We start from the raw sequence: 15,838 nt of genomic DNA on the forward strand, positions 1-15,838 counted from the left end.
ACGTTGCTGTATGATTCGATCGTTTGTGAGGATGTCGATGAAAGGGACCGGGAATGGCCGCATCGGTCAGCTATCGAATAAGGGAGCAATGTGAGGATGATTATTATTGATGATGATGATGATTAGCGTTATTGTCATCATACGCTTCTTACTTGGCTTGTGAGATGGTCAACATTTGATTGGTGCTACCGAAGAGAAACGGTTGCGAATGTTTGGGGTTCTAAAATAATTCGTTGTTTTATTTTTAAGTGAAAAGGGATCAAACGGGCCAGAGTTAATTGACAGTTTTTAGAGTTGCGTGATTGATATTTAATTAAAGGGACTGGGTATGGTAACAATCGATCAGCTATAGAATAAGGGGGTGTGTAAGGATGATTATTAACCCTTAGCTTATGAGGATTTTTATTATTGTATAAGTTATAAATATGTATTCACTGTTCATTGTCGTATCATAGTAATATAATGTACATTTTAATCTTGTATACTCATGCACGTGTGCGCGTGCGTTCGTATCCGTCTTAAGCTTACGGCGTATATGCGCACACTTTAACGGAGGCGTCATATGTTATCTTATTTAATTAGAGCTGGTTGTTTAAATGTAACTGTGTGCGCCCGTACCTCCGACTTGTGCGGTTGGCTACGTACGGTGCGAAAAAAGTTCAACACACACACTTACATAGATGCCTCGTATGTTAACACGCGTCGTTTGTACGTCTCAAGAGTGGATATACTCCCCGTATTTGTGGAACTTTGATGTGAATGTGTGAATTAATACGGCTTAAACGACATTGTGTCAATAAGACGCGCTGTTTAGTCATTATATATAAACTGCATTTGTACGTACTGTAATTGCATGTAATTAGTGTACTGTATCGTTATATATAGAATATGAATACCGTATCTCTTAAATACACATTGAGGAGTCGTCACACAAAGATCCCCCGTGTAGCCTTAACAGACTGTTGGGGCAAGTGCTGTTAGCGAGCACAGACACACGCACAGACACGCACACGCACGCCTATTCCACACACACATCAATGCATTCGCACATATGTACACAATCACCGTGAACACGTGTACCCGCTAAACAAACAGTGCACACGCATCTTCATCATCGCCGCTGTACGCATCCACATCTGAACACGGCGTGCATGTTCCTGCGAACTGTATTACCTAGCAGCACAAAGTGCCACCGCTCTTATAGCTGCTGAGTACGCGCGGAGACTTTACTTGGCGGCGGGGGGCGAGCGAAGTGCTATGCAAGTAGGGCCGTTGCCCGAAACGTCGCCTTTGTCTGTGTGTGGGCGTGTTAAAGTGGGGAGCGGTGGTGTAGTGGTTTGCGCTACGCTGCGCTATGAACCCGGCGACCCGGGTTCGATTCCCGCTCACGGCCAACACCCAGTGACGATTATCTGAATCGGTCCTGGGGCCTCCCCTAGGTCTACTCAGCCTGAAATGTGTACCCGGTGCTGTGTGTAAACATCGCCACTGGGGAGACAAAGGCGGTCGGGCGTGGTGCTGGCCACCCACCCCCTCGTGTGCCGTTCCGGCCTTCATAGGTGCTCGCTAACAGCACTTGCCCCTACAGTCCCTTAAGTCTACAACGGGGGATCTTTGTCTTTGTTCAAGTTAGCGAACACGTTGTAAGTCGCGATTCGAAGGGGACGTCGCAATCGGCATTCTGCACTTAGAGGGGCGTTCTGGCTCTCGATGTACCCGTGCACACTTCTAAGCACACGAGCGCGCTCCTGGCTGACACGCGCATGCGTTGTTGGCACACTGCTCGTGGACTCTGCACTCACTCACGGCCACCACCACCACCGCTACTACCTCTGCTGCCTTGTCACGATGGTCATCTTCGGCATCCTCGCCGCATTGGCTGCACTGGAGGTAAGCGAATATTTACGCGATCGAAGATGAATTATACTGAGCACACACGCGCACACGCACACGCACGCACACGGGCGCGCATGTTGGGGCAAATGTGTGCAGTTCACGGCACTCTGCTGGAATATTTTTTTCCACAACTTCTGGATGTCCGCCTGATGATGCTGGTTGTTTTGTAATTAGCGGCGAAACGTTATGGTAGTGGAATTGTAAATGTTGTAGTGGGTTCTACTCTCTAACGCACAAGCGGTGATTGTGAATGTTGTAGTGGGTTTACTCTCTAACACACAAGCGGTGATTGTGAATGTGGCAGTGGGTTTACTCTCTAACACACAGGCGGTGATTGTGAATGTGGTAGTGGGTTTACTCTCTAACACACAAGCGGTGATTGTGAATGTTGTAGTGGGTTTACTCTCTAACACACAGGCGGTGATTGTGAATGTGGTAGTGGGTTTACTCTCCAACACACAAGCGGTGATTGTGAATGTGGTAGTGGGTTTACTCTCTAACACACAAGCGGTGGTTGTGAATGTTGTAGTGGGTTTACTCTCTAACACACAGGCGGTGGTTGTGAATGTTGTAGTGGGTTTACTCTCTAACACACAGGCGGTGATTGTGAATGTTGTAGTGGGTTTACTCTCTAACACACAGGCGGTGATTGTGAATGTTGTAGTGGGTTTACTCTCTAACACACAGGCGGTGATTGTGAATGTTGTAGTGGGTTTACTCTCTAACACACAGGCGGTGATTGTGAATGTTGTAGTGGGTTTACTCTCTAACACACAGGCGGTGGTTGTGAATGTTGTAGTGGGTTTACTCTCTAACACACAAGCGGTGATTGTGAATGTTGTAGTGGGTTTACTCTCTAACACACAGGCGGTGATTGTGAATGTTGTAGTGGGTTTACTCTCTAACACACAGGCGGTGATTGTGAATGTTGTAGTGGGTTTACTCTCTAACACACAGGCGGTGATTGTGAATGTTGTAGTGGGTTTACTCTCTAACACACAGGCGGTGATTGTGAATGTTGTAGTGGGTTTACTCTCTAACACACAAGCGGTGATTGTGAATGTTGTAGTGGGTTTACTCTCTAACACACAAGCGGTGATTGTGAATGTTGTAGTGGGTTTACTCTCTAACACACAGGCGGTGATTGTGAATGTTGTAGTGGGTTTACTCTCTAACACACAGGCGGTGATTGTGAATGTTGTAGTGGGTTTACTCTCTAACACACAAGCGGTGATTGTGAATGTTGTAGTGGGTTTACTCTCTAACACACAGGCGGTGATTGTGAATGTTGTAGTGGGTTTACTCTCTAACACACAAGCGGTGATTGTGAGTGTTGTAGTGGGTTTACTCTCCAACACACAAGCGGTGTGCTGTACTCGTAACGAATTGGCCGTGGTGGCGGATTAAACGACACATTTATATTTACGCTATATAACCCAGAAACCTCTATTATAGATAATATTGACAATCAATCTACTATATATACGCTACTGGTTGTCATTTGGATGAACTTGACCCTGCCACGGAAATGTGGAATTTCCACCACCGGTCTTCTGGAGCAACCCAACGAAGTAATGTTGCTGACTTAATTAATGTTCGTTGACGGAACAACAACAAAACACTAAAAATGGTTGAAGGCGCTGCCCTGCAATTTCCTGTTCGTGTCACTGCTGTCGGAAGGACCTCCCGTTCGACTGCAGTAGTTTTTGCCCTTCACCGTAAACAAAAAAATGTACAATGTTAATAACTACATCGAGTCATCTTCTTGGTTCTTTCGGTAAAGTCACGTAGAAGGGAAGTAATAAAATAATAAAAATAAAACATAATAAAATAATTCTCACGACGTTTCGACGCTGTCGCCTCGACAGACCTGGTTTCACCTGAGGACGGCTGCTTGCGTTGTGGCCGAAACGTCGTGAGAATTAATTCATTATGTTGTACTTTTATTATTTTATTACTTCCCTTTTACGTGACTTTACCGAAAGAACCAAGAACATGAATCCCTGCAGTCACGAAAGCTTTAAATCGAAACTACATCGAGTGTTTGATTAAACAAAGGAGGCCGCTCTCCTCCTATCTTACAGTTACATGCTAATTTCTCACATTAACATCACTAGCCCCGGCCACTTCTTTATGACCCTTGGGTTACACCCATTTCAAACCTTTTAAAAACAGTCTGCATCAGCAGCAGGCCACGCTTTCCCACCTGATGACGGACGCTTGTGTTGCGCCCGAAACGTCGTGCTTTATTTTATTTTTCTACCTACGTGACTTTTACCGAAAGAACCAAAGAGTATGGATTCCTGCAGTCACGAAAGCTTCAAATCAAGATTAAGTTGTGTACTTACGTTGCCCCGAAGCTTAATTTGTGTCTTCGATGATTTACCTTCTAAGAGAATCTGTCCATATCTCGTACACCCCCAGGAAGGGAATCTCGTGCATCCCAGGTTACGAACCTCCGGTGTGGTGTACACCGCTGTTGTAGTGTATAGTGTAGCGTATGATCGCTTAGTTTATAGTGTAGTGCAGTGGTTCTTAGCCTGTGGTGCGTGCACCCCAGGTAAGGAACCACTGCGCTAGAGGGAGTTCCTCGCGAGGGCGCTGTACTTGGCCTACTCTTTCACGCCGGCCAGACGAATTTCGAAGACGTGGTAGCACACACACGTTGCCTCGTTTGAGCAGAGAGGCACACGTTTTGGCTTCACGTGTTTAGACAACGATCCCTGTAGCCTCAACAGACTGTTGGGATTAAGTGCTGTTAGCGAGTCGCACCTACGAAGGCCGGCACGGCACACGAGGAGGTGGGTGGCCAGCACCACGCCCAGCCGTCTTTGTCTCTCTCCGGGCTCAATCGACCTAGCGGGGATGCCCCCCGGGACCGGTTCAGACAATCGTCGCTGGCGTTGGCGGTGGTCGCGAGCGGGAATCGAACTCGGCTCGCCGAGGTCGTGGGGCAGCGCACTAATTTTTGAGACTGAGGCCGACGTAGAATAACCTCAGAATCGGAACATTTATTGAAACTGGAAGAATCCGCTGAGCTGTGAAGCTCTCTTAGGCAGATGCCCCGCGGAGTATAACGGCGACCTGGTGAATGCATCGCGAAAACTCGTTGCGCGAACGCCGCGCGTCAAGCGAAGTTTTATTTGTTGATTTCGTTATCGCTCAGAGAATTGTCCTTGAAAACCGTCGTGCGGCATTTTGCCGCGTTGCCGAGCGCTCGTTACGCCACGCGACGATTTGACGCGTCTTTGCGTCGGGTGGCGGAGGTGCCTCGAGACACAAATTTTGGCCACGACATTTTGCCGTGGCCTCCATCGCCCGACAAATAATTTGTGGATTGGCACGATTAGTAGCAGTAGCAGCAGCACGGTGCCACGGGGGCTATGAGATGTTAACCACCTCGCCTGGTATACAGGAGGTCGTGGGGTTCGATCCCGACCCTGACGCCTGCTGCTGTATATTTGGAGTTTGCGTCTCTCATCATCATCACGGTGGCTAGGAGATGTTGACTACCTCGTCTGGTATACAGGTAGTCGTGGGTTCGATCCCGACCCTGACGCCTGCTGCTGTATATTTAGAGTTTGCGTCTCTCATCATCATCACGGTGGCTAGGAGATGTTAACTACCTCGCCTGGTATACAGGTGGTCGTGGGTTCGATCACAACCCTGACGCCTGCTGCTGTATATTTGGAGTTTGCGTCTCTCTCTCTCTCACCCCGTGGTCGCGTGGATTTTTCTCCGGCGTTCCTCCGGTTTTTTCCTCCACATTTATAAACACGCGATTAGAGTATCTGACTGCTGTTAAACATTCTCACGCGACGATGATAAAAGCCACTTCGTTGAGCCGTCGTTTGTGATGGGCAGGTCGTTTTTGAATGAATACAAATAAAAGCTACGTAGCTCAGCGTGGCCTTATCTGGTCAAATATAAAATGGTTTAGGGGCCGTCCATAAATGATGTCACGCGATTTTGACGATTTTTGACCCCCCCCCCCTCGTCACACGGCGTCACAAAAAGTCAGACCCCCTCCTCAAATATGACGTCACAAAGCTCTGCCCCCCCCCCCCCAAAATAAAACATGCTTCAAATCGCTTAAAACTATTGTCATTGTAGTGCGTATTTAATGCGCCCCTGAACTCTGATGTTGTAGGAGATAACATTTATCAAAAAGTCTATTTTATTAAGTAGAACGTGTTATCTATATTTATTTATAAAGTTGCGCATTTTGATGTGACGTCACATTTCTCAAACACCCCCTCCCCCTCGTCACACATCGTCACAAATGTCTGACCCCCCCCACCCCCCCTCGGTGCGTGACGTCATTTATGGACGGCCCCTTAGTTTAGATACTGGTCTTAATAGGAGAGATACAACACGTTTCTTGGAATTGAGCACACGTTGTGAAAGCTGTAGAAGGGTGATGAGAGGTCGAGCAGTGAGAAGGAATGAGTGGAGGGAGTTGTGATCTGGAGTACTTTACACCATTTTAATATTAATATTTAAAATAGGTTTTAATGCATATATTTTAAATATTATGCGGTGTATAAATTACGTAAAATGCACCAGAATATCGCCATGTAGTATATAATGTACATTAAATACACAATAATACCGCTATAAAGTATACAATGTACATTAGATGCACAATAATACCACTACATAGTCTACAATGTACATTAGATGCACTAGAATACCGCTTTATAGTATACAATGTACATTAGATGCACAATAATACCACTACGTAGTATACAATGTACATTAAATGCACTAGAATACCACTACGTAGTATACAATGTACATTAGATGCACAATAATACCACTCCATAGTCTACAATGCACACTAAATGCACGATAATACCGCTACACAGTATACAATGTACATTAGATGCAAAAGAATACCACGACATAGACACACAGACACACACACACAGGCACACAGACACACACACAGGCACACAGACACACACATAGGCACGCACACACACACACAGGCACACAGACACACACACAGGCATACAAACACACACATAGGCACACAGACACACACATAGGCACACAGACACACACATAGGCACACACACATACAGGCACACAGACACACACATAGGCACACAGAAAGACAACGTCTCTGTGTCGAGGCCTTAAATACAGAGAGAGGGGGGGGGGGGTGTTGGGGGAGAGGGGGAGTTGTGTGGAATTACTGCCCATAGCGGCCGGAGGAGAGAATGGACTTGTGAACAAGCACGGTAGAAAGCAAATTTATTTTTAAAAATATACTGGACTGGCCGTCCAGTAGATGTACCCATGTGCTTGTGTCCTATTCATAACATGGATGCTTCTCTCACACTCATGTCCGCACACCACCACCCATTCACCTACCTATCCAAATACCCACCCATTCGCTCAACAAATCAATTACTCACCCACCCACCCACTCGCTCACCCATCTACGCATTCACCCACTTACCCGCCCACCCACTCACTCATATGCTCACCCGCCCTTCCGTAAACTTGCTTGCTCACCCACTCTCCCGCCGACTCACCCATATACTCATCCTCCCATCAACTTTCCCACCCGCTCACCCACCTGCTCACCCACCCGCTCACCCACCGCTCACCCACCACCCTCCCACCCACTGCTCACCCACCCGCTCACCCACCGCTCACTCACCACTCTCCCACCCGCTCACCCACCACTCACCCACTGCTCACCCACCGCTCACCCACCACCCTCCCACCCACTGCTCACCCACCCGCTCACCCACCGCTCATTCACCACTCTCCCACCCGCTCACCCACCGCTCACCCACCCGCTCACCCACCGCTCACCCACCACTCTCCTACCCTTGCAGAGAACGCATCCCATCCCTATCACCACCGCAGCCGCCTCCCCGACAACAACCACAACTCCAACAACAACAACAACCGCAACAACTACAACACCACCACCACCAACAACAACCACCACGGCCACAACCACGGCCGCGTCGACCCCAACGCCCCAGCCCGACTGCGGCGTCCACCACCTGACCGCGGATGTCTTCCTGCGCGGCGCGCTGCTTACGTGGTCGGCGGTCAGCCCCGGCTGCTCCTTCACCGCCCGCTACGTTGGGGAGGATGGGTTCGACTCTCAGCTGGCCGACTGCGATGCAGGAGGAGGAGGTGGAAAAGGTGGAGCAGGAGGAGGAAGAGAGGCCGCAGCAGCATTGGCTGCTGCTGCTGCTGCCACTGGCGCTGTCCCCATGTATTCGTGCCCTCTGAGTGACCTGCGACCGGGCAGCGCCTACAGAGTGGACGTGCGCCCCGCACGGGGCGTCGGCAGCGCTGCCAGTCTGCCCATCCGCACCGGTGAGTTCGCCGTGCGCTAGCGCGCGTGTGTGTCTGTGTGTGCGTACGTGTGTGTGTCTGCGTGTGTGTGTCTGCGTGTGTGTCTGCGTGCGTGCGTGTGTCTGCGTGTGTGTCTGCGCGGTGCATAAACGATATTCATCGCAGCAGAACATCGCTCTGTAAGCCCCCCGGGCAAACGACAGTCCGGGCCCACGAGCGTCGCGCGGCGGATTCAGAGCGCGACGGCACGGTGGAACCCCACGCCGCTCGCTGCCCGTGGCGGTTGTTGGGTTTCTTTGTTGTTTCGATTTAAAGCTTTAGTGACTGCAGGGATTCATCTTCTTCACAATGCAAGCAGCCGTCCTCAGGTGAAGAACAGGTCTGTCGGAAAGACAGCGTCTTTCCGACAGACCTATTCTTCACCTGTTTGACGACAGCTGTCCTTCCGACAGACCTGTTCTTCACCTGAGGACGGCTGCTTGCGTTGTGGCCGAAACGTCGTGAGAATTGTATTTTATTATGTTTAATTTTTATTATTTTATTATTTCCCTTCTACGTGACTTTACCGAAAGAACCAAGAAAATGAATTCTTTGTTGTTCATCCTCTCGCCTTCTCTCGCCCGCTCCCGCACACCTGCGACCGCCTGGCTCCATCTGCTCCCGCTCGCCTGCGCCCGGCCGCCTGGTTCCACCCGCCGGCCCGCCCGCCCGCCAGTGCCCGAAGCCGTATCTCGGCTGCACGTCCTGCGCGACGCGACGACGGAACGCAGCCTCACGGTGTCGTGGCTCCCGCCGCCCGGCGCCGCCCACAGCTACGAAGTGCTCGCCGAGGCCAAGGAGCCCAACGGGCCCCCCGGCCGGGCCGTCGCCGAGGTAGTGGAGGCCGCCGCCGCGACCAACGCCGCCGCCGCCGTTGCCCTGCCGCTGACGGCCACCGTGGGCCGTCTGAGCCCGGGCACCAGATACGAGGTGTCCGTGCGGGCGCAAGCCGGGGACCGCCAGGGAGCGTGGGCGCGCGTCGAGGCCACCACGTGTGAGTTCACGCTTCTCCGCTCGCTCGTCTCTTCTCTGTGCGCGCGTGTTCGTGTGTGCGTGTTCATGCATGCGTGTTCGTGCACGTGTGTTCATGTGTGTAGACTCACACAGAGACCCATAGACTCACACAGAGACCCACAGACTCATACAGAGACCCATAGACTCACCTAGATACCCATAAACTCATCCAGAGACCCATAGACTCACCCAGAGACCCACAGACTCACTCAGAGACCCAAAGACTCACACAGAGACCCATAGACTCACACAGAGATCCATAGTCTCACACAGAGACCCATAGACTCACACAGAGACCCATAGACTCGCACAGAAACCCACAGACTCACACAGAGACCCATAGACTCACACAGAGACCCACAGACTCACACAGAGACCCATAGACTCACACAGAGACCCACAGACTCACACAGAGACCCATAGACTCACACAGAGACCCACAGACTCGCACAGAAACCCACAAACTCACACAGAGACCTACAGTGTTTTTGTATTTCCCCCGCACCTCCGATTATATATGGTGCGAAAGAAGTTCAGCGTACACGCACACGCACGCACCTTCTCCACGGGGCCCCCCCGCGTGTCTGCGCGACAGTGCCGGCCCCCGTGCGGTCCCTCCGCGTGACGGCGGGCCCCGGCGGCCCGGGCACGGCCCTCGTCTCGTGGGAGGCCCCCGAGGGCCGCGCGGAGGCCCTGGTGGTGCGAGCGGCCGCGGCGACGGCCCCCTTCCCGGCGGGGGGGTCGGGCCCCTCGCGGGACAGCCCCTCGCTGCCGCCGTCGACGCGCCAGTGGGCCCTGCGCGACGTCACGCCGGGCCGGGCCTACGCCGTGTCGGTGCGCTCCGTGCTGGGCGGCGGTGGCGGCGCGCACAGCGAGGCGGTGGTCACGTACCGCGCAGGTACGGTCACGCCACAGGTCCCACCGGTGTGGCGATCCCGCTGGTGTACGATCCCACTGGTGTGGCGATCCCGTTGGCGTACAACCCCACCGGCACGTGACCTGCCAGCGTATCGGCGGGCCAGGGGCTGACGCTAAACCACCTCGGTGGCCATTCTCCGCCTCTCCTCCCTCCCTCCCGTCCTCCTCCACCCACCTCCTCCTCCCGTCCGTGTCCCCCCCACGGGCTCCAGATCCGGCGCCCGTCCCGCGGCTCGCCGTGACCGGAGGCCCCTCGCCGGGCGAGCTGAGCGTGAGTTGGGTCGCGACCCCCGGCGACGCCGACCGCTACGACGTCGTTGTGCGGCCGGCGACCCCGGACGAAGCCGAGGCCGGCGTGGCGGCGGTGGCAGCGGCGGTGCCGTCCTCGCCGGCGCCGCCGCTGCGCTCGCTGTCCGTGCCGGCGACGGCCGTCGGCGACCTCGGCTGCCGGTTCCGGGACCTCGAGCCGGGCCGCGAGTACGCGGTGACAGTGAGCGTCGTGAGCGGAGACGCCAGCGTCGGCAGCGTCGGCAGCGGCAGCGCAGGTGAGGGGGGCCCGCGGAGGGATGGTGGGATTGGTGGGGGGGGGCGGCACTCACCGGGCCACGTGACTACCGGTGCTGATGCCAGATTTCTGGAAGCACCAGGCGGGACCGGTGCGGCGTCGTTCTGTAGCCAGACTTTGGGTGCCTCCCCGGCGTGTAAACGTCGGCACTGGGGAGACGAAGCCCTTATCCCAAAAGTCTGCTATATAGCTGCACGGGAGATCTTTGTCGAAACGTGTCCAGCCGAATGTGCCTCTCGGCTCAAACGAGACAACGTGTGGGTGCTACCACGTCTTACAAGACGTCTGACCAGCATGAAAAAGTAGGCCAAATACAGCGCCCTCTCTAGGAGCGCCCCAACAGTCTGTTAAGGCTAAACATGCGGAGGGGGGGGGGGATCTTTGTCTTTGCTTTTTCCCAAATCGACTTTCATGGTTTGGCCATGTTTGTTGTAGTACAGAGTTAGACTGATGATACAGAGGTAGACTGATGGCCTTAATCTAAGTTGTCTTGTGGTTGTTGTTGTTTGACTTGCATCCCACTGGGATTTTTGCACACAGTGTTGGTGTACGGTGCTTTTTCTGCAATATTTTGCTGTCTTTTCTTGAATTTTCTGTTTGCACTTAGTCACTTTAAGATGTTTTCTTGTTTATGTTTTCTGTTTGTTGTGGTTGCACCCGATTCAAGAGCCGAATGGCTCACAGGGCTACATCTAATAAATTAACTTGAAACTTGAAACTTGATCACAGGGTTATCGGCAGGTAACCAGGGCACCCGGCTGATATCCCCCCCCCTCCTCCCCCATGTGCGGTCCCCCCCCCTCCCCCTCTCAGCGCCGGCCCCCGCGAGCGACCTGGCCGTGAACTCCTCGAGCCGCGAGGCCTCCGTCTCCTGGGTGGCGGCCCGTGGCCGCGCCTCCCGCTGCGAGCTGAGCCTGCTGTCCGCGGCCAGCGGCGAGCTCCTCTCCAGCCACGCCGTGCCCTGCCGGCGGCCCCCGGGCGGGAAGGACGGGACGGAGGAGGCGGGACGGCTGCGTTTCACGGTGCCCGGCGTGTACCCGGGACGGGCATACCGCGTGTGCGTGGACACGCACGCCCGGGGACAGGTGGCGAGGGCGTGCGAGGAGACGCGCGCCGGTGGGTGACATTCGTCGTCGTCGTCATCGTCGTTGTCGCCGCGGTAGAATCGTCGTCGGGAGTTGCAAGTTTGTAACGAGCGCACGGGGGCCAGTGCCCGTAGACTCGGGGGGCACGGGTGAGCCGCGCTTCGGGAAGGCGGCTGCCCGGACCGGGCGCTAGCCAACACGTTCTCTGTGTGCGTGGCTCCAAAACGCGATGTTTGCCCGGGTGGATACCCGGAGCAGCCGGAAACAAGCCACGCATGCAACAGACCTTCTTCTCAACATATGTGCGAGGGTAATCCACCAACGCGGGGCTGGATCACGGGCAGTCACGTGCAGCATAGGCACCACCGCCTGCATCATCATCATCATAATGATGTCACCATGATATCATCATCAGGATACATTTTGATTCAAAGCTTTCGTGACTGCAGGGATTCATCTTCTTGGTTCTTTTGGTAAAGTCACGTAGAAGGGAAATAATAAAATAATAAAAATTCAACATAATAAAATACAATTCTCACGACGTTTCGGCCACAACGCAAGCAACCATCCTCAGGTGAAGAACAGGTCTGTCGGAAAGACGTCATTCAGACGCTGTCTTTCCGACAGCCCTGTTCTTCACCTGAGGACAGCTGCTTGCATTGTAGCCGAAACGTCGTGAGAATTGTATTTTATTATGTTTTATTTTTATTATTTTATTATTTCCCTTCTACGTGACTTTACCGAAAGAACCAAGAAGATCATCAGGACGGTCTGATCCGAGTCATCATCATCATCATCATCATCGTCGTCCATTTATCTCGCACACCCTTACTGATCTCTCTTGCCATCTCCCCGTCCGCTGCCTCCCCGTCCCCGTTGCTTCTGCGCATCTCCAGTTCCGTTGGCCGTCTCCGACCTCCGAGTGCACAACGTGAGCACGAGCGGTGTGAGCATCGCGTGGACGCGGCCCCCCTCCGACCTGGACACGTACCGCGTCCTCTTGCACGCGCCCGAGGCCCAAGCGGACCTCCGGCCAGCACCCGATCGCCTCCTGCCTGAGTCTCGAGGCCTTCCGCCGGCACGTGAAAGCCCCGAGGTGGGACGTCCGGACCTCCAATCGGAACGTCAGGACCATCAGCCGCGGCGCCGAGACGTCCGTCTGCAGCGTCCAGACCTCCAACAAGGACGACCAGACCTCCAGCAAGGGCGTCCAGACCTTCAGCAAGGACGTCCAGACCTTCAGCAAGGACGTCCAGACCTTCAGCAAGGACGTCCAGACCTCCAGCAAGGACGTCCAGACCTCCAGCAAGGACGTCCAGACCTCCAGCAAGGACGTCCAGACCTCCAGCAAGGACATTCAGACCTCCATGCGGTACGTCAAGACGTCCGGCAAGGACGTGAAGATGTCCAGCAAGGGCGTCAAGAAGTCCAGCCAGAACGCCGAGACCTCCACGAGCGGACGTTGCCCCGAGAAGCCACTGAGACGGTGTTCCACAACCTCACAGCGGGCCGCCTCTACCTCATCCTCGTCTTCACCATCAGCGGCAACCTCAGCAGCTTCTCATCCGTGTCGGCCAGGACCCGTGAGCATCGCCCGGGGCCAGGGGCTGGGGTGGGATTGGCAAGCGCATGGGCAGGCGCGGTTGGGCTGGCAGGCGGGCGGGCTGGCTGGCTGGCTGGCAGGGGGGTGGGCGGGTGGGTTTGCTGGCAGGTAGTCGGGCTGGTAGGTGGGTGGGCTGGCAGGTGGGTGGGTGGGCTGGTAGGTGGGTGGGCTGGCAGGTGGGTGGGCTTGTAGGTGGGTGGGCTGGTATGTGGGTCAGTGGGCAGGTGGGTGGGTGGGCTGGTAGGTGGGTGGGCTAGTAGGTGGGTGGCCAGGCTGGTGGGCAGGTAGGCGGGCTGGTAGGTGGGTGGGCTGGCAGGGGTGTGGCGAGGCAGGTGGGCTGGTAGGTGGGCTGGCAGGTGAGTCAGTGAGCAGGTGGCTGGCAGGTTGGCAGGTTGGCGGCTGTGCAGATGTGTAGACTGAAGGGGCTGAAGGTGTTAGCGATAACCTCTTTAGGACGATCGCCGTGCTGATGACAATTTTGCTGATGACCACTCGCGATGCCGATGATGGTGGATTTGTTGATGTCCGTAGACTTCGATGAGTTTAGATTTCGACCCATATTTTCATATAGAAATCCATAGACTCACACAGAGACCTAGGGTCCTACGTAGCGAGCCACAGATTTACCTAGACTGGGCTGCGATTAAAACGGATTCTCATGTGTCGTACGTCAACGATCTCAGCCTGGTCACTAGTGACTTGCACAGAGACCCATAGACTGACACACAGAACCATACACTTACACAAAGATCCATAGATTTGCATAGAGACCTATAGACTTACATAGCACCTCCGCTGCCGATCTCATGAAGGAGCGATAAACCATCGTCGCGCGAACTCCGGCCGTTGCTTTGGCAGCGGCGGCAGCGGCGACGGCTCTTGGCTGACCGTCGAGCAAAGATGACGATCGCTGGCATCTCGCCCACGCGCGGCCGTCTGGAACGCTCTTCCTTCCACCGCGGTGGCTAGGAGATGTTAACTACCTCGCCTGGTATACAAGAGGTCGTGGGTTCGGTCCCGACCCTGACGCCTGCTGCTGTATATTTGGAGTTTGCGTGTCTCATCATCATCACGGTGGCTATGAGATATTAACTACCTCGCCTGGTATACAGGAGGTCGTGGGTTCGATCCCGACCCTGACGCCTGCTGCTTTATATTTGTAGTTTGCGTGTCTCTCTCCCCGTGGTTGAGCGGCTTTTCCCTCCATGTAAAAAATAAATAAATCAATGCCACGTGTTTAAGGTTTGAATTTCCACTCGACGATGATAAGCCACTGCGTCGAGCTATCATCATTTGTGGCCAGGTCGCTTCTGAAAACCTTCCCCCTCCCCCCCCCGTGACCCCCCCTCCCCCCGTCCCCCCGTCCCCCGGTCAGTGCCGTCCCCGGTGCCGGACCTGCGGGCGGACAACGGCGGTGCGGTGGACTCGCTGCGCGTGAGCTGGGGCCCGCCGGCGGGCGACGTGGACGGCCTGCGCGTCTCTCTGCTGCGCGGGAAGTCGCTGGTGACGGAGGCGTCGCTGCCGCCGGGGGCACGGGAGCACGCCTTCGGCGGGCTCGTGCCGGGGGGCCGCTACCTGGTGCAGGTGGCGGCGCTCAGCGGGGGCCGCACGGCCACCGCCTCAGTGTCGGAACTCACGGGTGGGTTGGTTGGGGTTTGTGGGCTGCGTTGGGTTTGAGCTGATTGGTGGATGAGTGGTTGGGTTGGTGGGTGGGCATTGAAGCCGGCTCACGGCGCTGGCTTCAATGCCCCCCACACCTCATCACAACCATCTCCGTGCCCTTCTGCAGATTGAGGGACTCTTCCGATGTCAGCTGTCCTCCTCACTCCACCCCCCCTCTCCAATCATCTCTCAACTCCTCTCTCTCATCCACTCTCAACTCCTCCTCCTTCCTACCCCCCCCCCCCCCCGGCCAAAGCGAGTGGTGCTCGCCCATCGCCCCTCACCTGACCCCCCCCCCCCCTCTCTGCCCCCCCGACCACCGCAGTCCCCGGTAGTGCGGTGGACGTGGCTGCGACAAACGCTGGCCGCGGGGACCTCCTGCGCGTCTCGTGGGCTCCGCCCGCGGTGGGGGTCGTGGACCGGTACCGGCTGACGGTGCGACGCGGCGGGGCTGGGGGCGGCGGCGAGGCCATCTACAGCCAGGAGCAGCCGCGCTGGGTGACCGAGAAGTCCGTGTGGTCTCTGGTGCCCGGCCGCGTCTACACCGTCTCTGTGGAGACGTGCAGCGGGACCTACTGCAACCGCAGCGACGTGTCGGCGCAGACGCGTGGGTGACCGCACGCGCGCGCCGCCCACCCACGCAACAACCACTCATGCACCTCGCACACACCCACCCACGCACCACCCACCCACGCACCTCGCACACACCCACCCACGCACCGCCCACCC

At 55.1% G+C, this 15,838-nt stretch overlaps 1 protein-coding gene across 1 annotated transcript in view; it reads left to right on the forward strand.

The window, feature by feature from the left end:
* The window catches only part of LOC144737057 (receptor-type tyrosine-protein phosphatase beta-like), a 39,973-nt gene extending 24,249 nt beyond the window's left edge, over positions 1–15,724 (forward strand). Inside the window, exons 5-12 of the mRNA XM_078619706.1 lie at positions 7,749–8,244; positions 8,939–9,256; positions 9,872–10,174; positions 10,407–10,739; positions 11,573–11,875; positions 12,741–13,427; positions 14,823–15,086; positions 15,435–15,724. Coding sequence (XP_078475832.1) covers positions 7,749–8,244; positions 8,939–9,256; positions 9,872–10,174; positions 10,407–10,739; positions 11,573–11,875; positions 12,741–13,427; positions 14,823–15,086; positions 15,435–15,724 — 2,994 coding nt within the window. The remainder of the gene's footprint in view (positions 1–7,748; positions 8,245–8,938; positions 9,257–9,871; positions 10,175–10,406; positions 10,740–11,572; positions 11,876–12,740; positions 13,428–14,822; positions 15,087–15,434) is intronic.
* Positions 15,725–15,838: the final 114 nt, after the last annotated feature.

This window comes from Lampetra planeri, chromosome 64 (genome assembly GCF_965212315.1).
Source record: "Lampetra planeri chromosome 64, kcLamPlan1.2.h2, whole genome shotgun sequence".
Classification (NCBI taxonomy): domain Eukaryota; kingdom Metazoa; phylum Chordata; class Hyperoartia; order Petromyzontiformes; family Petromyzontidae; genus Lampetra; species Lampetra planeri.